At 48.3% G+C, this 25,176-nt stretch overlaps 1 protein-coding gene across 1 annotated transcript in view; it reads right to left on the reverse strand.

Moving 5' to 3' along the window:
• LOC114665145 (glutamate receptor ionotropic, NMDA 2C-like) overlaps positions 1-25,176 on the reverse strand; it is a 53,765-nt gene that overhangs the window by 20,276 nt on the left and 8,313 nt on the right. The window contains exons 2-4 of the mRNA XM_051936360.1: positions 23,879-24,296; positions 5,138-5,736; positions 2,698-2,812 (exon numbers count right to left, since the gene is read on the reverse strand). Coding sequence (XP_051792320.1) covers positions 2,698-2,812; positions 5,138-5,736; positions 23,879-24,296 — 1,132 coding nt within the window. The remainder of the gene's footprint in view (positions 1-2,697; positions 2,813-5,137; positions 5,737-23,878; positions 24,297-25,176) is intronic.

Genomic DNA, 25,176 nt, shown 5'->3' on the forward strand with positions numbered 1-25,176 from the left:
TCTGCTTTTTGGTTTCTCCTCAGATTTTTCATCTCCAGCTTGGCCATAATGCTGGTAATGTTCTGCTGGGTTTCCCCTGTCACAGTAGGACTGTAGCCTCAGCGCACAACTGACACTTTCAGCAACTTCACAGAGCAGAGATGGTGCTATCTGCCCTGGCACTGCCTCTTTACTGAAAGTGAGAGAAGCCTCAGACCAGGCCTGGGCTGGGCTGGGATTAGGAGGGCAGGCCGAACCAGCGGCTTGTGCTCTGAAAAGACCCTCTAGCTGCAGACAGGCCAGTGGTGCTAGCAGCGCGTCACTGGGGAGCTTGGGTGCAACTAAGGGCATTACGCAATGAAGTGATAATAGAAATAGAAGGAAATGCTGGCAATGAGAAAGGAAGAGTCTGTTTAACAGAAGGCATCTACCAGCTGCAGGACGGTTGGACGGAGTGACTGAGCGGGCGCTCAACGCTGCACCGCACACTAATTAGAGGTGAGAAGGTGCGAATGAGAACTGCGCCGTGCCTGTGCCTACTCCAATGGGTCGGCCTACCCAGCTGCAGTTCAGACAGGATGTGTACATTTATTTAAAAAAAAAAAAAAAAAAAAAAAAAAAGGTGTAAATGAGTCTCAGGGAAGGTGATAACAACGGCATCCAAATTTAGTCTGGAGTGGATGACAGCTGATTCAGACTTTCAGCGTTTTTAGTTGAGTGTTTACGGTAGTGAGAAGCATTCAGCAGACCACAGAGAGGAGAAAATCAATCCAAAGAGTCCAAACGGCCACCCTCTTACACCCCATCATGTGCCTTGGACTGGTGTGGTGTCATCGGCTGGCCTGTCAGAATGAGCACCAGTCTCAATGGGGTCACCATACAAAGGCCTACTGGACCCTGGAAACCTACGGTCAGCACACATCAGCTGGATGAGACCACTGAACTGTGCAGCCAGACACTGTCCCATCAAGTCAGCAAAGCAAAGGTGCCACATGATGACAAAGGGGGCAGTCCTGTCACTGATGACCTGAATTGAGGGCATTTGTAAATTTGCAGCATAAAGTGAGGGGCACTAAATAAAAATAAAACAAACTGAACAAATCCCTATCACCCAGCCAATGCCTTCAACTCCTCCTGTGCTCAGCCACTTTTAAAGGTGACATCTGGGTAGGTCACCCACTCAGCACAGAAGGTGGTCAAGTCAGCTCAGAACACGGTGGGCGACACAACTGCTTTCAGTTCGGGATGGACGGACAGACAGACATCATTAGCAGGAGCGCCCCCTGCAGGTCCGCCAGGTTCAAGGACAGCGCTGAGCCCTACTACTTAAAGAGCCGACCACCGCAGAACACATCTCTTCTGTCTGTTGTCTGCCACTGCAGCTCCTGTCACAAGCCTGTGACACAACAAACTTGAAGATGAAACGTCCTTTAGGGTCACAGGGCTTCAGCGGAGACCAAACAGGGGGATCTTGGGGGGGCCTCTGGGCCTGAGCTGAACTGAAGCTGTTCTGAGGGAACCTGTGATGTCAAGGAGCACGAGAACAGCCAGAAGACATCACCGAGATGGAGAGGGACAGACAGAGTGACCATGAGGAAGAGTGCCACGCTATCAAGTATGAGGCACAGTGAATGAAAGAATGAGGGAGAGACGGAAAGGAGCAGATTTCAAAATCACTTTCTGGCACTGAACTCCTTTCACAGTATCAGGTATTCGCAGGTGTGAAGGTAAAGCACACAAAGTACAATGCAGATTCGCAGACACGTGTGCCTTTAATAAGTCAAGGGGCCAATGAGCTTCCCATAGTGCTCAGCAGAGCGACAGCCGTGTACGCCATTTGTGTCACTTAACTGCCAAACCATTCAGGTGTGTCACCTCTCGACAATCTCCATTATCAGCACGTCAGAGGATGGGGCCATTCTGAAAATGCACTTCTGTGCAAATGCCAAGAGCCGAGTGGGCATCTCGTGTAAAGCGTCTGCTGATCATCACACTTCAGCATCTGCTTGTGAATATCGACAAGTGCACAGAACGCCAGCGGTTCATCAAGGCTGTGCACCTGGAAACGCTTTTGGGGAGTGGGACTCTCCTGCAGAGTGGCAGGCAGGACCCCGAGCAGAGTTTTCATGACTGAAAGGGACGCCAACGACATGCAGGTGCACACACAGGTACCATAAATGAAAAGCCCACTCACATCCAGGCCTCGTTGCTGATGCTCGTTAGACTGGTGGGGAGCGCTAGACAGACGACAAATAAGTGCAGAGCCGGACGGCAAGCCATCTGCCGATGTGACGCCAGACACGTGCTGCTTACCAATGGAGAGGATGTGTGAAAAATGACAGAATTTAAAAGTGTGTTCTGTCAGCAAGTGAATGAAATGAAGACAACCGATTGCCAAAGATGTGCTCGACTGACGTGTTTGCCCCAAGTGTGTTCATTTATTCACACGGCGCCCTTCATCTGCACTGGACTCCTCCCATGGTTATCTGGCTGCTTCATCATCAGTCCTTCTAAAGGGCCCTGCAACAGTGTGCTCTCTAAAAGGCGCCGGGCAACAGCAGCGAGGCGGGCACAGCCCTCCCAAGAACTGACCTGGACTCTCAACTTTAGGTGTTTTCTCTAATGGCTCCTCGTTTTTACACAAGGGGGACAAAAAGCAGAAAGCTGAGTGAGCAGGCTGGTGTCTCACTAAGGAGACGAGGCCCAGCACAGCCTTACCTTCTCCCACTGGCGCTCTCTGTTGAGAGTGATGATCACCATTGATGGGTTCACCAGGTAGCCATCGCTGTTAAAGGAGAAGTCCTTCTGTTCCCAGGTGACATTTAGCATGTGCCTGAAAGAGAGAGGAGTGACAGGAATCATCAGCAGTGTGCCCATTTATAAAGTCACCTCCCCTCTTCTGAGCAGTGCAGACTTTACTCGAATATATGGCACCTTTCACAAGTTTTAAAAGGGTCATATAAAACAAGATGGAGATTAGTGCAGTTCCCATAAGTCCCTACTGGAGGCAGGACTGCCCATCCATCATAGGACACACACACACACACACCGAGGCCAATTAGCCCAAGGCACACATGGGCACCAAAGGAAGGGATTTGAACCCTGGGCTTGAACATTGTGGGTGCTAACCAGATTGACTTTTTCCACAATGTATGATGGGACCCCCATCTAGTGGTCACTGTGATCTTTTCACTGTCAGCAGCTTGGGGACAGTCCCAGAGATAAACAAGCTCAAGACAGGGCGAGCTCGGCATAGCTTGTCAGGGTGGGGCAACTGCTCAGACTGGCTAAGCTCTTCTTTTAAAGCCCACTCTGTTCTCCGACTGTGTGGTCATCTTATACCACATGGCACCCACGCCGTCACGGGTCACAAAGTGCCTGCCTCACCGCACTGCATCATCGTTTTCATCCGAGTGCTGGGCTATTCCTGTAGACTGGGAACTGTGGGACAGCCAGTCCACTCTATGGGGCCAAGGCAATCAGACACAGAAGGGACCCAAGTAACGCCATATCACCACAGTCATCCTATCTGGCACTCCTGGGTACCCAGAAGACAAGCAGGCGAGTACCATGTTACCATCCGAGCGGGTGGAGAGCAGAAGCCGAGGCACATCAGGAAACAAAGGTGAGGGATGGACACAGCAAACACAGGCATGTGCCCAATGCTGGGCATCAACTGTGATGAGAGGTAACGGGCACAAGCTTCAGGTCTGATATCGGGCAGGTGGGAGTCTGGATTTTTAGGGCACGCGGACCGTAAGCTTGCTGTCTACAGACCCACATTGTTCTGAAACTTCCAAACACTTTGTTGGACTGTCCTCTCATCCAACCCTCTTGACCAGACGACGTTCTCCTCTCTTGTTCATTTGGTACATCGACGATGTCTCACTTTATGGTTTCCATTGCTCTTGTCTGTCCTTCTCTGTATATAAACCCCAGTTTCTGTATGACGTCTTACCTGAAGGAAAGCCTGCATATTGTAATCTTTTTAGTCGGCCAATAAAAGGTGTCGTTTTGCTTGACTTGTCAGCCATCATGAAAGTAGTGACACGGTACAACACCCTGGTACTATCGAGGTAGAGAAAGTCACACATCTGAATGACTTCCACTGAACAAGTGAAAGGCAAAAAGAAACAAAAGTCACAAGGCCCCGTATCACCACACAACATAACGTGAACGATGTTGCTGCCCAGAGTCCTGGGTTTGAATCCCACCTCCACTGTCTCTCTGTTTTTTTCCACAGCTACTCCAGTCAGTGTGTTAGGACAATGGCCGATTTCAAACTGGTGCTGGATGAGTGGACGCTGCAGTAGACTGGCATCTCGATCCAGTGAGGCTTCCTGCCTTATGCCCAGTGCAGCCTGTGTGTCCTTCTGGTTGCAAGGTCTATTATTCAACAGATGGCGCTTCACAAAAATAAGCACCACTTTTACAAATTCTGTACCAAACGGCATGTAACACTGGCAGAGCAACCTGACGGGCACACCGCCCTACAAACGTTAACAATGAACACATCCAGCAGACAGAAATCAGCGCATCCACCTTAATAAGCAGACTGGTGTCTGTGTGCCCTTCTGGTTGCTATGCCTCTGTCACTCCCACAGATGGCACATTCCACATGCATTTCTACAAATGTCTGTTGAGATGAACCATCTGTTGGAATGCCAAACAACACACCGAGGTCGATGTTGATTTACTTCAGACAAGGGCAGTAATAATACAACAACACAGGTGCCGTGAGGGACTGCTGGGACAGACTGGGAAGGTGCCCGTCTGAGCTCAGGGAGGCATGGATGGCCGTTCCTTTAGTTAAAGCCCCCCAAGGCTGGAGGTAGCTGAAGGGCTTAGCCAGGAGTCACAATGGCAGGAGCAGGAGATTCAGTTTAGGACAGCAGGTGTTAATGGGGGTTATGGCTTTGACAGGAAGTTCCCCAAGACAGCTGGAATGGAGGATTAAAGAGTCCGCACAGGGCACTTGGGTGTGTGTGTGTGTGTGTGTGTGTGTGAACCAAAACTGTCCAGAGCGGTACACCACAGTGCACAAATGCAATAAACATCCACCGGGGGCTTCACAAACACAATGGGCTGCAATGGACACTTCTGTGATCGAGACGTTACCCAAACACCAGAAGCAGACTCGATGAGCCGTGACGGGTACCTGTAGAAGGTGTCATTGTGGGAAGACACAGCAGGGGAGCGGCAGTCCGTGTGCCCTTCCGGCACATAGCCGTGCTGCCTCATGAAGCTCTGTACGCCCTTCACCACGATGGCCACGCCATCCCGCACGCGCTGTCTCAGGCTCATCTTCCAGCGATCCGTCATGACACTGATGAGCCCGACGGGAAAGATGTCTGGCGCCGCCACGTCCATGCTGCCCACCGCCAGGCTCGGGATGATCCAGATGTAGCCGGGGCCGATGAGACCTGCCTCAGCTGCCACAGCAAACAGGTACTGGGCCTCGTCGTGGGAGCAGTAAACGATCAGCACCTGGGCATCCACCTGTCTCAGCATCCGGCCCACCCTGGTGCTGCTGCTGCTCTCATAGGACATGTCAAAGCTCAGGATGTCCTGCAGCTCCCAGCCGAAGTAACTCGTGTCGATGAAGGACTGGATGTACTCGATGAAGTCCTGGTAGCCTGGGTACTGGCTGGTGATGATGGCGAATGAGCCCCAGTCGTATTCCTCCATCACTTTGAAGATGACGCCAATCTGCTGGTCCACAGAGGAGCCCAGCTGCAGGAAAGTCGACCCTTGTTCCTAAAGGGGGAAAAAAAAGAAACAAAGTTAAAAATGAGCGAGCGGTCACCACTCTGCCATTCAGTCATGATACTGGCAACCAGCCCAACAGCTGGGCACCGTACAAAATCCACACTCCCTGGCCTCTTTCAGACACTTGACAACGTGAGTGCCCACGTGTCGATACGCAGTCACTGCTAGCCTCCACTCATCAATCAAAATTGGTCCCCAGGGTCAATTGTGTGGACAACTGCCCTGTAAGACGTGCCAGTCACCCGAGGACTTTTCATCATGCGTCTCTGCCATCACGGGGTTCCATGCAGACTCACGGAGAGTCATAAGGATGGCATACTACCTCTAATACACAAAAGCAAAACAGATGATGTTCAGGTGTCAGTGTGTGCCCGGCCTGATATCTGGACATCGTCAGCCAACAAAGCTCATCAAACAGCACTCAGCGAGGGATGCCATCCATCCAAACGGTCCTTACATGTGATAAACAAATTCACATGGGTTACTGGATATCGATGGACAGAGCTCCAGTCACCAGCCTTGCCACCTGAAGGGCACGCACCAGACAGACTAAACGAACATATGGGGGGGGGGGGAGGGGTCACCCATGGGAGCAGTCCAGTCCAGGAGAGTTAATCGTGGCCCATAAGTAAGGAAGTGACTGCTAAACAAAGCATGCGGTTTCCCAGTCAGATGACTCCCTTGGTGACGTGGGTTTATTTTAGGCCGCCAAGCCATTTTCTTCTCATCGTTCCCCACGGTTGGCATAAATGCCTTTGGTTTCCCCTGTTGCAAGTCATGCCAATGGCATCACATGAAATGGCACTTTATTTGAGCATTAATTACAAGTCAGGCTCCATTTAACTGCACTTTTCTGTGCCAGTGTGGCACGGTGCCCTCATGTAGGCTGTTGTAACTTGACAGGTAACCTGGGACTCTCTTGTGTGCCCACACCTTGGATTCTCCATTTGACTGCACGTTACCCACCCTCTTCTATCACTGAATTCATTGACAGCCCATTTGTCCAGCGGTCGGGTGGTGTCTCAGTTGCCTGGCATTGAAGTGACCACCCCATTCACTGAAGCACCTTAGCACAACTGACTTTGTGACTTTGTCAATTCCTCTTATTTTCTTTGCACCCCCAAACATTTATTTTTGAGTTCCATCCTTGGCCACTGGTCATTCTGTAAGGTCACTGCATGGACGCCAATAACCTGGCACATCATTAAAGGGCATTTAACCCAGACTGTGCGAGCTTCAGCCAGTGACCCAGCGTAACGTCCTGCGGAAGGCTGCAGGTGGCCCGGGTCAGCACCACTCGCCTTCACACGGCCCGCACTGACCCCAGCGGCCATTTGGCACATCTCTGCCAGTTTGCCTCTACGTGTCACATTTCTTTAAGTCCTCAGTCCCCCTGCCCCTCCCCGCCCCCCCACACCCGCCAACGGCATGACGCTCTTAATTTAGACAGGATGATCCTTAATGCACTGGAGATATCGTTTACCGTGACAATGATCAGAGTCAACAGGCGCGAGTGAGGCGGAAGCACTGGAAAGCCTCGGGCGCACAGAGCTTCTCTTTTGTACTTCATTTTCATTTCTCCGTATTGTGGGCAGGTGAGGAGGGCTGCTACTCCCGACAGCTGCCAGGTGGCAAGAGTGACCAGTCAGCATTGCCACCACTCTCCACCAAGCCTGCAGAGGCAGCGGTGCTTCGTGACGTCACATCCAGCTCATAGAGCGCACCTCATGCCTGAAGAGTGTGGCCTTCCCACCTGAGCAGAGTCGGACCCTTCACAAGCACATTAGGGTGACGGCAGTTAGTGTGACGGGTTCAATGACATAAAAATAAAAGACAGCGGTCAGCCAGAAGGAGAGGAAGACACAAAAGGGACAGCCGTGTGGAGCCATGGAGGTGACCTGACAACACGAGGAACCAACTGCAACACAACGGGCAACACTGCCCACTACACAACCTGCTGCCTACAGTCCCGGCGCTGGCACCAAGAGACGCAGAAAAAGAAAAAGAACAAAAAAAAAAAAAAAAAAGAAACATTTGTTCTTTAATGAAAGAAATTAGATGTCACAGATGAGAAAGAAAAGGCTCATCGGAACTGACGTCAGGACAAATTTACAAAGGGTAGGGGCGTAGAGATGGCAAAGACGGGCATCAGCTAAAAATAGACGACTGGGAAATCAAGAAAGAGAGCAGAGCTGAAAGGGGGATGAAAACGGACCGCAATGGAGGCCTGCCACATGTACACATCGCTGATATAGCGCACTCCCAGCATTAGTCAGTTATAGAGCGCCCGCCTTTTGTACCAAATCCACCTCCCTCCCCGTCACACAGTCCGCTTCACACTCATATACCACCTATCATATAGCGCCTTTCACCTCTATCCATCTCCCTGAACCCCCTCATTCTAATGGTGTTAGGCACGAAGATCAAGGCGCCAGGCCATACCAAGGGCATACACACACGCACCCCACGAAAGTCTCCTGGATGGCGGTGGGCATCTCCAGCTTGGTATAGGGATGCACGTTCACAAAAGGCGACAAACCAAAGGCCCCCTGAGTGGCACTGCCATGTCCCGGATGCCTTTAGACAAGAACACAATCATAACACGGTAGGCGCTGCAGGACACCTTACTGAGGGGCAGCAAGAACGAGCACTCCGCCTTATCCTCCTCCTCCAGTGCCACGTGTTTGCTTAACATTTTGCCCGACTCCATCAAGCCAAGGCGCCCGGCGATGACAGGACGGCCCTAATGAGCCGACTGTGCAGGTGCAATTAAGCAGAAAGTCGTCGTCTCCTGTCGAGGCTCATCACTTGACGCTTTCTCGCACGGCCGACGTTTCTTCACAAGCCCCTCAAAAGGCTCAGACTTGGCAACCACAGTCACCTGCAGAACCTTAAGAGACTGGGGCTTAAAATAAAACGTTCAAAATCCTCCAGGATGCCATCTGGCAGTGCAAGCGGGCACATGGGCCCATCTGTAGTGCTGTTGGATGGCGCCGTTGCCACACAGCCAAGGTGGCCGTTTGCTCTGAAGGCTTTTCAAGTCCGTGTAGTCATCTATGTCATCAACCAGACAATATGATTAAGATGAACCCGGACTGTTCTGGTGTTTGGCTGGCCGAGCTGCCATCGGATGCCACCCTCAACGCTCACTAAAGTGCAGACATGTGGGCACTGCCAGCCAGGAATGACCAACATGAAGGTAAAAACCTGTTTGGTGAGCTCAGTTTATGAGGCTGGCAGACTCGTGGGGCACAGCTGATGATATGCGGGGCACCAGAGACGTCAAGCAGAAGGAATGATGGGGGGGGGGGGGGGGTGGAAGACGGGAAGCGCTGGAGGTGATGAACAGACGGACAGGAAATGAGATGGAAAGAACAAGATGAGAACATGCGAGAGCATCAGACCGCTGGGCAGGAATGGGTGGGTGAAGGAGTTGACAGACGAGGGAAGAATGACAGGTGAGAAATGGCAGGGGGGCAGAACAAAAAGAAAAGGCAAGAGACAGCAGAAAGTCACCAGAAGTCCAACAAGGCGCAGGAGAAAGACGGCAAAGGACCACAGGGGGTCAGGGGTCAGCAGTGTACTATAAAACAAGGGCCACAGAAACAAAGAGCCACATGGGAGCCAAGCGTCACCTTCTGGAGACGTGGAGATGCTGGCACTCAAGGGAAACGCCACCTAAAGAAGTCGGTGGTGCGAGACGTGGACAGGCGATGAGGGTGCAGAGGACCGAAGGCAGCACAGCCTCACTGAGGGCGAGAGCTCTGGGCAGGAGAGAGGACAACCTGGCATAACAACATGCTCATCAAGGACAGGCGAACATCAGTTTAGAAGGGGTACACAGAGAGAAAACCGTGGCATCAAGGATGAAAGCTTCATGGAACACTGACCCACCATGGCACTCTGGGCAAAGCCCATCAGCATGAGGTCACCCTAACTCGGGACATAAACCAGCAGCTGCCCTCCTGTGTTTAATCTCGACAGCCATTTACCGACACCAACGGACTTCACTCAGCTGTGCCACTCGATTCTGACCAGGTCCGTCCAGCGAGAGAACTGAGACCACCACGCTGGGCAGTCATTTCATATCAGGATCAGCTCGTCAGACCCTTCATTTTTTGTTCTTAATTTACACAGTGGCACACTGTTGGTGCCCAGTTACTGTTCACTCCGGGTTCTCTCAAAGGTGTGCCCATCATGCTGAACTGATACAAGTAACGGTGGCTGTGAGACTGTGTGCCCTCCAATGGACTGGCACTGTGCACAGGTTGGTGTGTGCAAGCAGCTTTATGATGCTGGGATGGGCTTTGCCCCCTGCCCCTTTCAACTTTGTGGGCAGGCACGAAAAATGCCTTAGTGTGCCCCCTGGTTGCTGGTAAAGCTCCATCAGAAAGCTCTCCGGTTCCCACCTCTTACTGCCAGTGGCAGATTCAGGACTCTAGGAACATGGAAATGGCAGGCCTGAACCGGATCATCGTCCTTTACATAGCGCCTTTCCACCACAGGACCCATCCAATCCTGGCACGACTCACTTTACCAGCTGGACATCACAGAATAAAACTTGTGGCGTGCCTTCAGACGGCGTTCATCTAAAAAGGTGCTATACAACACAAAACACTGAACTTTTACAAGTCACCTGGTTTATGGCAGTGAATGTGGGCATGGGCTCCGCAGGGTCAATACTGCCAATGTGTACTGACTGGCACTGCTGCCCAAAACAACCACAGTCCTGGGTTCAAACCCTGTGCCTGGTCATCTTGTGAGCAGTTCTCCTGCCATGTTTATGGGAAAAGCCAAATTGCCCCTCCGCCAGTGTGGCTGGGACCTCACATGACCCTGAACTGGCCACACTGGGACTACTCACCAGTTCAATGTCAGCCAGTCAAAGAGATGTGCCCCGGGTTTAGTGTCAAGGACAAGAGGACCCGTGACAAAGCCGACTGATACAAAATGTATTTTTCATTTTTGAGACCCATTCCATCTATACGGCACTTTTAATAATAATTACAATTTCTTTATAGAGCGCCTTTCCCTGGCCTGGCACAACCAGAAGGGCACTGAGGGAGGCCTTGTAAAGTGCCGCCTGGGTTGGCACCAACTCTAGGAAGGCACTATATAATGTGCAGTTTGACTTTAGGTGCTTATTTAAATTCTATGCCATTTCCTTTATCGTTCCCCACCATGGCAGTACCCCAAGCTCCCATTTCCCTTCGCTTTGTGCCATGTCATATATAAATCATCTGCTTGCCAGTGAAGCCGACATGAGCCCATAAGCAAACGTGTCCTGACGCAGGTCCCTCTCTGTGCAGCACATCACCTCATGGCCCAGGGACAAATTGGCAGCTGGCACCAGCCGAAATGTCATCCGAGTGTTGATTCAGCTTTCAAAACGAATGCGCCCAAATGGCTCGCTGCTAGGCACTGGCAACGGATACCCTTGGCTGCCGGCTGGCAGCAAACGAAGCCTTAGTAATGCAGCGAGACCAGACGCCCTCCGGGGGCCACTTCAACGAATCGGCTCTCCACGTCACATCCCGCCCATCCGCTTTGTGGAAAGTTTTATGAAATCGACACCCGTGGTGGAGTTGGGAAACTGGCAAGGTGCACGCGGGCCCAGCAGTCACACTGGCAGAAAGCTCATGAGGACATCAGCAATGGAGAGTGGGAGCCTAATGCCCAGTGTGCAATGAAAAGCTGCCACCCATGAAATGAGACCAGCAAGAAGGCCTTGAGGTGGGTGCTGCACATCCCATTTTAACAGCTGGCAGTGCCAGTTGCGGTGAATTCACTAAACAAAAAACAGAAATGAGGAGAAGCTGAAGGGTGGCTGACCCAGTGGCACTGACCAGTGTCTGAGGGCTTGCACTTGCCCACGTCCTGTGGCCTTGCCAACTCCCCCCCACCTTATTTTGCTCAGTGTTCCTTCCCAGCCTTCACTCGGCTCATTTTGTGATTTTCAGCTTCGTCTTCTTCTCATTCGCCACCCTCTGGCCCAGCTGCCATCTCTCACTGAGCTTCCAAGGAGGCCGCTGGCATCACATTTCCCATCAGTGACACCAGTCATCCCCATGCATTTGCATCAAGGGCTCTTTGGCAAAGTAGGTGATAGCCGGGCATGGCCTCTCGATGGGTTGTGATGATTTCGGGCCACGCCCTTAGACCCTTCAGACGTCCCTCATGGTGCTTCTTAAAGCCTTAAAATGAAGAATGGAAATGAAATGGGCACAGGGAAAACTGGCATCCAGATGAGGTGGACCGAACTGGAAGGTCACCCACTGTCCCAGACAGTGACATCCTTAGACAACTCTTCAAAAAGAACAGGGTGGCACAGCGCTTAGCCATTAAGCCTCCCAGCGGGCAGTCGGTTTGGGAGCACGAAAGCAGCTCAGACACCGTGGATTCAAATAAACAACAGTGCGGGGTTTGCACTAATTAGCTGCCAGCCGGTCACATGTGTTTGCTTTGAATTCCCTGACTGGCAAGTTTTGTCACATTTTTCACACCGACTTCATTAAATTACTCCTCTGTGCCCCCGACTGGCACAATGACGGCCCCCGTTTGCCCGCCTGATTTCTAAACAGTTTCCTCCCCTCCGGTCAAACGCTTCTGAGCACGGCACCATTGAGACTTTCACACATCGCTTCCCATTAAATGCCCAATTATATCCAAGTAACTAATACAACTGTAAAGAGGAGCGTAGGATGTGCTAAAGATAAAATAACGAGCTCACCGGCGCCAGGCAAACGCTTGTTACGCGCCACACGGCGGTGCTAATTGGGCACGTAGGCGGCCATTGAGGGCTGACCGTTAATTTAATGGGACATTCAGACAGCAAGGAGGTAAACAAACAATCGATGAGAAGAACCCCAAGATGGGCGCCAACCCCGGGTGGGCCGCCAGCACCACCTCCCACAAACAGGCTCAGGCACATGGATGGGGGGGGGTATGGGCCAGTGCCATTTTTCAAGTCCCAAACATGGTATGCGGTTTATGGATTTGACATGCGAGACCGTCTTCTAAAGTGAAGTGTTTTCTACACACTGGCGTTTTAGAATGGAGGGTATGGGGCGCGGGGCATCGCCCGAAAGCCTACAAACTCATCGAACACGTCCACTTTCAAGCAGCTTAAGTTTCAATATAAGGAAACGGGCCGTTCGTGTTTCCGGTGCGCGTCTGATACAACAGATCTGCGGCTAATCGTTTTATGACAGGAAGCGTTTGCGGTTTGCTTGTGTGACAGCAGTGGCCCCCGTGAGAGAAGTCCTCACATAAACAAGGAGGAAAATCAACGCCACACCAGGCATGTAGCAGAGGAGCTCACTGTGATTCGGTCTTTTGAGAGGAAAACATGCCCCTCAGGGTGAAAGGTTACAAGCACAGCTTCTTTAGAAACGGAGTGTGTGTGTGTGTGTGTGTGTGCGTGTGTGACAATGACACGTACAAGGGACTTTACATCTCAAGACACAGATCAATGCTCAGTAAGCATCTAGGCCTGAAAAATGGACCCGTTAGGAACATTTCTAAAGTTGTCATTTTCTGGTGGTGCTGGGGTGTCACCCGTTGCATGGCTGCACTCGTGTTCTAATCTGGGGTCCTGAGTTGGTTTGTCATTGGTGGGTGCGGCAATGCGCTGTATCAGCATGTGCTCCTAACCTCCTCTTCATATTATAAAATGCCGGGACAAATAAAGACAACACAACTGATTGTGGCAAAGGCACGTACAGGTACACAATGTGAATTTCCCATTGGGATTAATAAAGTATCTATCTATCTATCTATCTATCTATCTCAATGCACAGGAAGAAGTGACTTCAACTTGAGAAACACCAAAGTGACTCCTTCAGATACTGCTGGCCACGAGTGTGTCTTATGACAGTCTATCTTGGGTTGGCTTCTGTCTTTCTACCAGGATGGGCTACGGCCCACTGTCACCTTCAACTCACGTTAAGTAAATTCAGAAAATGACGCAAGTGTGTCCTGAACAGTCAGGAAGGGCCGTTAGATTCTGGACAATCCCACGGCCTGCCTTGTGTGCAGATCTTGGGGCCCTGTGCCAGTCCCTATACCTAGCACTCTCCACTGTAGTTGGAGCTAAGGACGTGTGTGCCCACCCCAATGCAGACCTGTGAGATGTGAAGGCCATGCCCATTTAACGCTTGACTTCTAAACTGATCACAACGGCTAGTGTCAGGGTAGGGGGCTTGACAAAAAAGCTTGAAAAAGCTTGGGGCTTTTAAGCTTGGGGCTTTTCGGAAATTGTAGTTTGAAGAGGAACTGAAGTTTGCTGTCCACGTTAGGGTGTTCGCTTAAAAACCACAATTCCCGCCGAGCCTCGCGAAAGGATTTGCGGCGGCAACTTGCACTGCGGTGAATTTTTTAAGGGGACTGTAATTTGGTATGGTAGGCGTCGTAGAAGAACGGTGCGGTCGTGTATCCTGAGGGTGTTTTCTGCATAATCTTTACCATTTCATAAAGCTCCTTTTTTTATATTTTACGTAGCTTATTGTTAATATTGATGTATCAAGGTAATGTAACTTTTTATAAGTTTCTCATTTTAATTCATTTGCTTCATGTTGTTATTTTCAGATTAGTAACTTAACCAACTTTTTTTTTTTTTAAAGACTTCACGGGTCATCAATATAGCTTCTCAATTTTAGTACTGTGTTACTTTTGAAATGGGATGCAGATAGGATGTGTTTTGGACAAAAAAGCTCTTTCCCAGAAACCTGGATATGTACTGATCCTTATGGCTTGGTTTAAAATGGGAGAAAATGCACTGGAAGTATGTTTTTAAAACGATTCCCCAAGTCTAGTAACTTGTATATCTAAATTGGTAAAGTAGTACGTTTAAAGATGAATCTTATTTGCAAATACTACTATGTGGCTTATGGTGGCACAGTGGTAGCTCCCTGTTGTGAAGTTTGCATGTTTTCCCTGTGTCTGTGAGAGTTTCCTCACACTGTCCAGACACATGCAGGTTAGGTGGATTGTGTGTGTGTGTGTTCCTGCCTTGTGCCTATGCTGCCAGGGACAGGCTCCAGCACCCCAGAACTGCATACAATACTCCATTATGTGGTCTGAGTAGAACATCTCCTGACTTATATTCAACAGTTTTTACAATATAACCTAAAGTTTATTTGCCTTTCTAAACACTTCTGCATATTGCTTAGATGCCAAAAATGTGTCAACATAAAACCCTATATTCTTTTCAGAGCTTGCTTTCTGCATGAGTTTCCCTTCTTGTATTTGTAATTGATGTTCCTTTTGCCCACGTGTAGTGCTTTGCTCCTTACTACACTAAACTGTGTTTTCCAAGCGTTCGTCCAGTTTTGAAGCTTATCCATTTCTGAATTGTTTCTAAATTGTCTGAATTCTTTCTGAATTGTTTTTGTTACTTCCTCAATTTGTGTCATTCCCCCATTTTAGTGTCATTGATGGATTAAAGGCCAGAATGTAAATTATGTAATTATGAAAAGCACTTTGAGCTACATTTGTATGAAAATGTGCTATATAAATAAATGTTGTTGTTGTTGTTGAGCATTTCACAGACGGTGTGCCCAGACAGAAACGGAACCTGTCAAGGCATTGGTCTTTATCGGTGCCCATCCTGGCAGAGGAGATTATACTGTATGTCTGTGCCCGTGGCTGGCAGCTCCACTTTAGTACAATGACCTCCAGAGAGTCTTTACTTGTCCTTCTCATTTCTGGGTCTAATTTGAACAGATTGTGCTTTCTGAGAACTAAAAACAGACGATCGATTTTAATATTCTCTTTCAGAACACTTCAGGCCTCCTGCCCGATATTTCATGTCCCGGGGGGCTTCACCTTCCTTCCAAATTCAGTGCCTTTTAAACTTTTAGAATTGCATCTCCATTACTTGATAAAGACTTAAGAAGTCAAAGAGACTTGACAAGTAGAAGTTTGAGGTGGCCAGCAGACCCCCGAGGAGGGGACTCAAACAGTGGACCACCTTTCTCCTAACCGTCAAGTACATATTGGGATGCTGAAGGCCCAGGCCCGTTACCCATGAGCTTCAAGGCGGTCAAAGGCAGGGAGGTCTCCATAGGAGGATCAAGGGAGCCGTGACCTCTAGGGGGCACTCCAGGGATAAATGAGGAGTTATCATCAGTCCACATCAGGGGGCAGTAAAAAGAGCTCCAAACAATGAACCACAAATCTCTCTCTCCCCCCCCCCCCCCCATACCCACCGAGTCAAGGATCAGGACAAAAGCAGGTGGGCAGATCCAGACAGCAGAACCCAGATGCTGAGCTGTCAGAAAAGCCCTGCCACTTTCTAACCAGTTCATATGCCCACAAGATCAGGAGCACCAGCAGGAACTTCTATGGTGTAGTCCCAATGCTACTCAAGTGCTTTACAGTAACAATGCCTAAAACAAAGTTACAAAATGAAATAAAAAACTAAAGAAGAGTATTGTAACAGGCTACATAAAACGACCGAGAGTCCAAATGTCCAGCGTAAGAACAAAAACTGTGGTCAGGTGGCCAGGGAGGAGAGGCGCCCATTGAAAACCTCCCAGTCAAGGCCATTCTCTTGAGATTTCAGTGATGCCATGCTTCTAGACGCTGCAAGTTAAACCTTCTCGGGCCAGAGGACACGCGCCAAGGAGGTCACCCACATAGGGAAGGGGGCCAACTGCATCAGTCAAATGGACGATAAACTACATTACACCAACTTTACTAATGCCAGGGGGGAACTCGGGTGCATACAGCAGTAGACACAAAGAAACAGACTCATATGACAAATACAGGCAACCGATCAAAAAGAACATAAAAATAAACATAACAAGGACAGCACAAGCAGCAGAGACTACTGTCACTGTCCTGCTCCACAGACAGATTGAGGAGATCGTTCCTCCCCCAAACTATGCGACTCTTTAATTCCACCAGGGGGGGTAAACGTTAATATTTAACATTATACATAGTTATTGTCTGTTTTTTTCACCTGTATTATTATCATTCTTTAATTTAATATTATTTATTGTATCAGTATGCTGCTGCTGAAGAATGTGAATTTCCCATTGGGATTAATAAAGTATCTATCTATCTATCTACTGGACTGTCCTGCACCCTTTGGGGTTTGCTGCCCAAGTTAACTTAGAGGGGGTCTCCGACCTGACGAACTTCATTCTCTCCTGTTACTTGTACTTTGCGACTATCAAGCTAATAAGTTTCTCAGCCAGGAGTAACCAAAACAGCAGCAGAACAATGAACTTCAATTAGCAACGCGGGCTTTAAGGAGGCACAATGAATTGTACATTAATGGCGAGTGGGATCAGAGGTGCAGCGATGTACTAATGGCAAACAGTGTCCATCGCTGCATGTCACGTCGTGTTCTCTTGTGCTGCCAGTTACTGAATACTTTAAACTGCAAATGAGAGCTGGAACCACTCACAATCATCACATTTCCTAAGCGCACATGAGAGGCGCTCGCATCACTTGACTAATTACACGTAACCTTAACCCATTTTTAGGAATCCGGGGTTTCTAATCTCCTGTGTTTGCAGCTGCCTCAACAGAAAAATGACAAGTAACACAAAACCTAAACCACTTTGCACATGTCCGAGTACCAAAAGCCATAACTTGGCATTACTCTCTGGTTCAGAGGATTTGGATCAGAAATGAATACCACGTAAACCGTCGTGGCACTGCACTCAAACATTTACACAGTCACCTGACACCCAACCACACGGTCCTAGTGCCACTATGAAAGCTGAGCAAGCAGCATAGGGCTGCACGATTAATCTTTTTTTTCTCATGATAACGATATTTATGACCCACAATCAGTTAATAAATATCGTCACGATTTTACAGTATAAAGACCAAACTGTTTTTTATGGGCTGAGTTTACGGATTGGACTGCGTCACTATGACGTTACTGCGTCTAGATTGCAAGCGCTTTCTGAAGCAGTAGAAGTCAATAGCAGCAATAACAGTCAGTCAGAATAAACATATGATGGCGGAGCAACGTGAGGAAGGTGCAGAAGTGCGATCGTTAGTTCCTAAAAAGGGGTCATACTCAGTTGTCTGGAACTATTTCGATTTCAAGGAATGTGATGTTGATCAGGTACGCGTCTTGTGCAAACTTTGCTCCTGTTCCGTCCAAACGTCCCAAGGTAACACAACCAACCTTAAAAGCCACCACAAAGTACACTATCAAGAATTTCAATGACTGAAGGCACAAACAGCAACAACAAAAAATTACCAGCCATCCACAACACAGACAACAATATCAGGGACATTGTTCAACACAATACCATATCTGCCTAGCTCGCAAAGACACCGGGAAATAACAGAGGCGATACCATATAGCCAAGGATATGTGTCCAATAACCACCGTGAGCAGCGAGGGGTTTAACAAAATGATCGCAACACTTGATAAAAGATATAGCATTCCCTCACGCAACCATTTTTCCAATGTTGCGCTGCCCTCGCTGTATGCGAAATGCCGAAAAGAAATAGAAAGAGAAATTCTCAGGCTCAGACTTGAATATTTTTGCTGCCACGACCGACTTATGGTCAAGCAGAACTGCGGAACCGTATTTGAGCTTGACAGTTCATTTTATTGACAGCGAGTTTGAGATGAAAAGCAAGCTTTTGCAAACTTCGTTTTTCCCACAAGACCATACAGCGGAGTTTATTGCAGTGGGCCTCAAAGAAGCGATGTCCGTTTGGGGCTTGGTGGAAGAAAGACTTGTGTGCATTACAACGGACAACGCAGCTAATATGATTAGGGCAGCATCTGTGAATAACTGGCCGAGGCTACACTGCTTTGGTCACAGACTTCATTTACCAAAGGAATAATCGTCATTATTAATCGTGATAAAAATTTTGAGCAAAATAATCGTGATAATCATTTTTTCTGTTATCGTGCAGCCCTAAAGCAGCACCAAGTCCACATCCGCTTACACTACAATGCATGTCTGCAATGAGCAGCATCACAGAAAGAGCAGGAGGAATCGCGTCTTAATCAGCAAAAGACAAAAAGGCTCCAATTAAAAGTGCGAGCCAACGCCCAGGACACGACGTGCACCATCACCTCCTGAAATGTTTCCAAAACTGCATTGCTGTCTCTGTATTCGAAATGCTGGACAGACATCTTTGAATTCCTGAAATGGATCTGAAACAAGTAGTGGGCTACAATGATGGAAACACACCTGAACATAACGGTTTGTTACGCAGACGAGGAGGTAGGCAGACAAGGCAAGGGGACCGAGAGTCACACAGTGGTGGCACTGCTGCCATCTCCCACACAAGATAAGGGGCAAGCATATAGTGAAGCTGGAAAGCATTTAGACAGGGATGTTCATTTGTCATTGCATGGTGCTGCGTGTGTCTTCTAGCACAATGCATAAATGAGATGACGGAAACAGCAAGAAACGGGGGCCTAAAGGCTGTATGGACTTACTGTACTCTTCTAAATACTGTGCTTACATCCACTGCTTCATCTTAAATTACTCTCATTTAAAATGGTATTATCTGCTTTGATTTACATTCACACACACACAGCTTGTTCTCTTAATATAGCAGACAACCAATTTAACTTTTTCCCATATTGAACTTCCATGGAAATTGAAATTTGGAGGTGGAATCCAAAATTTGCTCTACTGTTAAGTTCAGATTCTGTTTCTATGATTTTCAATGTTGAAATTCTTTTTATCTGATTTTCTGCTGTAAGAACAGTTCAACAGACAACCTCCGAAAAAGTTGACCTCTTATGCTCCCCAAACCAGGCACGTTGTGGTGTCTGTCTGTCTTGTTGCAGGCTCCAGGCCTGCTGTTTTTGGTCCACTACTTACTTCTGTATCCCTCAAGAATGGCCTGTCCAACGTCCAACACTTACTGCTATAAGAATTGTTTCATTGAACCGAGATCATTGCAGTCAACTTCATTTACTCACAGGACCAGACCTATCGAATGGCAATGAGATGAATAACTGACATAAATATTCATGTACACACACACGAATACACAAACACACACACACACAAAGAAGTTGCTTGTTAGTCCTACCAGAGCACATACTGAATGATGAATGAACACACACACACCCTTCCTGAGCCACCTCTGCCTGCCCCGTGCCAACTCATTTATCATCTGTGTGGCTTCATCTGCTTTGATTCAAATTAAACTTAACTCAAGTTGTTCACTTTATTCAACTTATTTTCGTGTTCATGTTACTGTACATTCATCCAAGTACATCATAAAGATTATACAAGTTAATGTGCTCGATTCTATAGGCCTGCACTGTAAAACCTTCCACTGACTGGCTGCCTGTGGTATCACCAAAGTGAAATTCACAGCGAAGTCCTGGGTGGACGTCTCTCTGCTGATTTTTGAAGGGGGTAGGATGGCGATGGTCCCTCACACGTAATATTTGTTTGGAATAAGAAAGGCTTACTGATGTTCCACTTAACTTTCACCTCATATCAATAATTTACTGTGCTTTACAAATTACACAAACAGTGACAAGTATTTTAACATGCACACTTCATAATATAAAGTCATTTTTTTCTAATTTCTCTGCTAATCTAACAATTTTAAGGGGCTCCCTGCTAAAAGGAGGCTCAAGTGTACTGGAACTGAACAGAGCAGGGCACACGCGGTTGGTGGATCACAGTAGTGTTACTAACTGAATAATCAAATTCACATTATCAATGACAATAACCCTAAATTATTAATTCTGTTGCAATCGTGCACCCCTAGGCTTTGTCTAAAACTATAAATATGTCACACAAAAACAGTTTTGTCTTTCCAGTATATCTCAATTATCAGTACTCACACAACGTCTTTACCAAATCACTGCATTCTCCGGTTTATGAGAGTTCAAATACCATCAATTTAAAGTAAAGGATACAAGATAAAGAAACGATTAAAATTGCAAATCCCTACTCCGCATGAACTGAATCGTCAAGTAAGGGAGGAGAACAGGCCAATCAGGCCAACATCCACTTCACAAACAGTGACAAGTAATGACATCAAAACGACAATGTAAAATAAAACTTTCATTTAATTAAAGGAGGGAAAAATAAACTTTAAAGAACAGGCGGCGGTCAAAAGAGTAAACAGCGGCGGCCACGCGAATCTAAAACGTGCTGTAGCGGTGAAAAGCAAGCCAAAGAAACGACCTGTAAAAGTTACCTCGAAAAACCCGCTAGGACAGATGCGCTCCTCTCCGCCTCCAGACACAACCCCTCGCGACGGCAGATAGCGGTTCTTTGTTCGTTTTCTCCATCTCTCTTATTGCTCCGCGGTGTTTCTGTTTGTCCGCACACCGTTTAGGGCGTCCAGCCTTGCGTTCTCGAACATTCTTCTCCTTTTCTGTCCGGCAGTCTGCTACACATTAACGAGCTGCTGATTCAGTGGCACGAGAGCGCAGCACAAACCACCGAAACGTTTTCCATCTGGATTGTAACTTCACTTCGCAGTGTTTGCTTTGTGTTTATTTATTCCAACTTTATCTTTCCAAACTCCGCGCCAATTTCCGAACTTCCGCTTTCCTCGCGCGTTCCACTTTCCCGGCAGGAAGTTGGTTCCCCTCTAAGCCCCTCCCTCAGCACCGCGCGATGGGCGCCCGCTTTTCTTCAGGGAGGCGTGGTTATCAAAATAATTGGCGGGATGGTGCGTCCTTCGTGGGGCGAACACTGCCGTGCGTCACCTACAACTGCCAACCATGAAGAAAACCCGATCCAAAAGAAACGAAGGACCGATTGAGTCAGCTAGACGTCTGTATCCGACACTTCCTAAAGTTTATATGCTGCTTTCAACGTTGGCGGCCAACCGGCGCGGGAATCGACTTTTGAAGGTGCAAACGCTGGACTCGGAGTTGAGGTGTGAGGGTCTTCGCGGATGGAAAGCGGTACAGCACGCCCCCTGAAGGGTACTCGACTGCCCAGCGCCAGGTTAGTGTGCACACCGCAGCATTGGGGTTACATTCCTTTTTGGTGTTGTTCCCGACTAATGAATGGCATGAACCGTAAATGTAAACTGACATGGAATGCTGCACGAGTCTTGGCAGGACCTTAGGAAGTCCCGTACAACAAACTTTTAACACAATACTAAGATGAAACGTTCAGATTTGGTTATTCTGTATCACCGCACACTGCAGCTAGCTAATGTTACACAGGCCTACTGTATGTATCGCCGAAACTGTTATTATTATTATTATTATTATTATTATACTGACAGAAAAAAACTCTTAGAATGGCCGTGGTAATTACTAATGAACTCCTAATTTAGCCTTTGTTCAGTTTTGAGGCCTTTTATAACATAAGGGATGAGGTCAGCAAACTGTCTGAATGGTGCATCATTAACAACTTGGCACCTCTGAAACAAAGCAGCAGATTATCAGCTGCAGGAGGCAGGAAGAGGAACCTGCTCTTCTGTACGTCAGAGGAGACGAGAGTGCTTAGCTTTCAATTCCTGGGCGCTCACCTCTCTTAGGACCGCTGTGGTCTTCTCTGGTGGAGAAGACTCCACTTCTTAAGCATGCTGAGGAAGACTGGCCTGCCCAAGCAGCTGTTGGTGTCCGGCCATCGCTGCTCAGTGGAAAGGGTACTCACTCACCTGTGCCACCCTGGCATGGCATGCTGGCTGACAAGAAGGCTCCTCAGAGATCATCAGGTCAGCACAAGAATGACCGACACCCAGTTACCTTCACTAGAGGACATGCACCGAACGTGGCGTTTGTGAAGAATCTTTAGGGACCCATCTCGCCCAGGCCACCACCCTGCTACTCTTCTGGAAGGCGTTCTACTGTAGTTCTGTTAGGACGCACACTCCCAGACTAATGACAAGCATCTACCCGAGTGCCACTAGAGAAGTACGTTTTCTTAAATAACCGTTTACTGCATCTGTCACTGTCAGCAATGGCATCAATGGGACAAAAGTGCAGGATCTCGGAGACTCATTGCAACCCCTGTAAAACGGATCTACTCCACTGTTTACTATTCTTATGTTTGCACCTTCAGTGTTTTATTGGTTTATGTTAATGCATGTGTGTAGCTCAACGTGCAAAGCAAATGTTGAATCTCTTGTAGAGTATTATTATATTGTGTGCACAATTATACAATTTCAATACAATGCAATTTATTTTTGTATCGCCCAGAATCACACAAGGAGTGCCACAATGGGCTTTAACAGGCCCCGCCTCTTGACAGCCCCCCAGCCTTGACTCTCTAAGAAGACAAGAAAAAAAAAATGGAAGAAACCTCCGGAAAGGCCGTTCAAAGAGAGAGACCCCCTTACCAGGTAGGTTGGGTGTGCAGTGGGTGTCAAAAAGAAGGGGGTCAATACAATAACACAATACCCAGAACAGAATACAACACAAGTCATCCTCAGTACAGTATAAAAATAAAAATATTACAAGTACGCAGCAGAATTTAACAATTCAGGGGACACACCGACATTTTGTTGTGCATCTGTGCAATGACAATAAATGGCATTCTATCCTGTAATGTTTTTCTCCCATCACTAAAGTCAATTATTGTAAGTAAAAGGACAGCTCTGGTGTCACCGTGTGAATTTTGTGAAAGGGCTCATGCATGGCAAGAGTATCCAGGCTTCTGTCTTAAGCCCATTTATCAGCACAATTATGGAGGTTCTCTTTTAAAGAGTTTATGTAGTATTTTTATATCTCAGCTGTGCCAACTACAATGTTCTATAAAGATGTGGATGCATCTCAAGCAGCCTCATAAGTCATGCCCACATGATGGCCAACAACAGCCCATGACAATAAAAGGGTATGGTGTCATCTATGCCAATCAAAATAGCAAGAGGAGATCATTGCGAATTGATAATAACCCTGAATAATATGCCTGGAGTGACCAGGGGGCACAGGGTGACGGAGGTGAGCGGCCTGAAAAGCACAGCAGGGGTAGTGCTGGTGCATCAGCCCATCTGTGTGATCCTCCTTGTGTTTGGCTCTTTTGTGCCCTGGCAGCCTGACCTTTGAACACACAAACAGACACTCTGGGTGTGGACTCAAAACCCCTAAGGGACCGTCGGTTTGAGCCACGTCCAGTTCTTAGAGTTCAGGCAGCTCACTCACCATGACCCATTCCCCGAGCAGACCCCCACACCCTCCGGAGGGCAACTTCATTGTTCGCCTTACCTTGGGTGTCAGCACCACGGCAGACCCTCCACTGATGCCCACGATTGGGACAGACGTCTGTGAAGAGATGAAGTCCAAAATCTGGGCGACGGCTTCCGTTCCAATATTGTCCTCAAACACCATGCCGTGGATGTGCGTGGCAGCCAGAGTGTCACAGATACGTGTCAGCAAGGCCCGCGGGTTGGTGTCATTGATGATGACAGTGACCGGGTTCACCTCTAGTGGCAAATCCAAGAAGTTTTCACGGCTAAGTCTTCCCTTAATCTCCATCTGGTAAGAAGGACCTCCAAATACCACTGCCACATTGACTGCTGGCACTCCAAATGCTCGGGCCAGGCTGCCACGGACACCCCAGAGCAGCAGCCACAGGGAGGCTCTCAGCCAGCCCAGAGGAAAGCCCATCTTGGCCCGTGTGTTCCTAGGGAGAACAGAAATCAGGAGTCAGTCATCACCAAAGACGAGACACGGCCGACTATGGGGGCACTGCCAAGGTGATGGATACCAGTTTCCATCGGGTGTTGCCATTATATCTTTTGAATTGTTTGAAAAGAACATGGAGTTGGGAAAGGCACTATATAATGAACTACATTATTATTACATCTGCTCTGACCATCAGAGCACACCTCTGTGCACTGTCATGTAAACATGGCACTAGTGGGCACTCCTGCTTGAGTGGTGATTCAAGAGGGGAATTCTCAGGAAGTGCCAAAGAGAGGAGGCTGGTACAATAGACAAGGCTGACCCGGGACAAGGAGGACCATACTGGCCACTAGGCCTCACGGATGACATTTTAAAACTTCAACCAAGCTACCAACCCTGCTACAGTGAAAGTCCTGAGGACAACGGTACAGGAGCGCAAGTCACAGTGTGTGGTGGGAGCTGGCATCACTGGGCACAAGGCAAGGGGCTAATGTTACGTTCATTCTTTCAGTCATTCTTCCAGTCCTCGATCACCTCAGAGTGACGGAGGGTAAGGCCTTTGTTTCTTCGCTCCACTGTGGGCAGTGCCAGGCTGAATGTCCAGCTCGGCTACTTCCTGTTTGGGTTGTAATTCTTTTGTTGCTCTCTTTGACGCATCAGAGGGCTATGTCTGTTATTTATGTCCTTAAAACATGCTGGGGGGCGCGTTCTGTGTGCTAATGTTTAAGTATGGGTCACAGAAAGCCACCGGGGCCAGGTGGGCGAGCCATTGAGTAACATCGAAATTCACAGGCACAGGCTGAACATGCAAAGCCCACGTGAACAAGTGGACGTGTGATTTGAACCCAGGGTGTGAGGCTTGTAAGTCACTCGTGTGT

This window comes from Erpetoichthys calabaricus, chromosome 14, assembly GCF_900747795.2.
Source record: "Erpetoichthys calabaricus chromosome 14, fErpCal1.3, whole genome shotgun sequence".
Taxonomy (NCBI): Eukaryota; Metazoa; Chordata; class Cladistia; order Polypteriformes; family Polypteridae; genus Erpetoichthys; species Erpetoichthys calabaricus.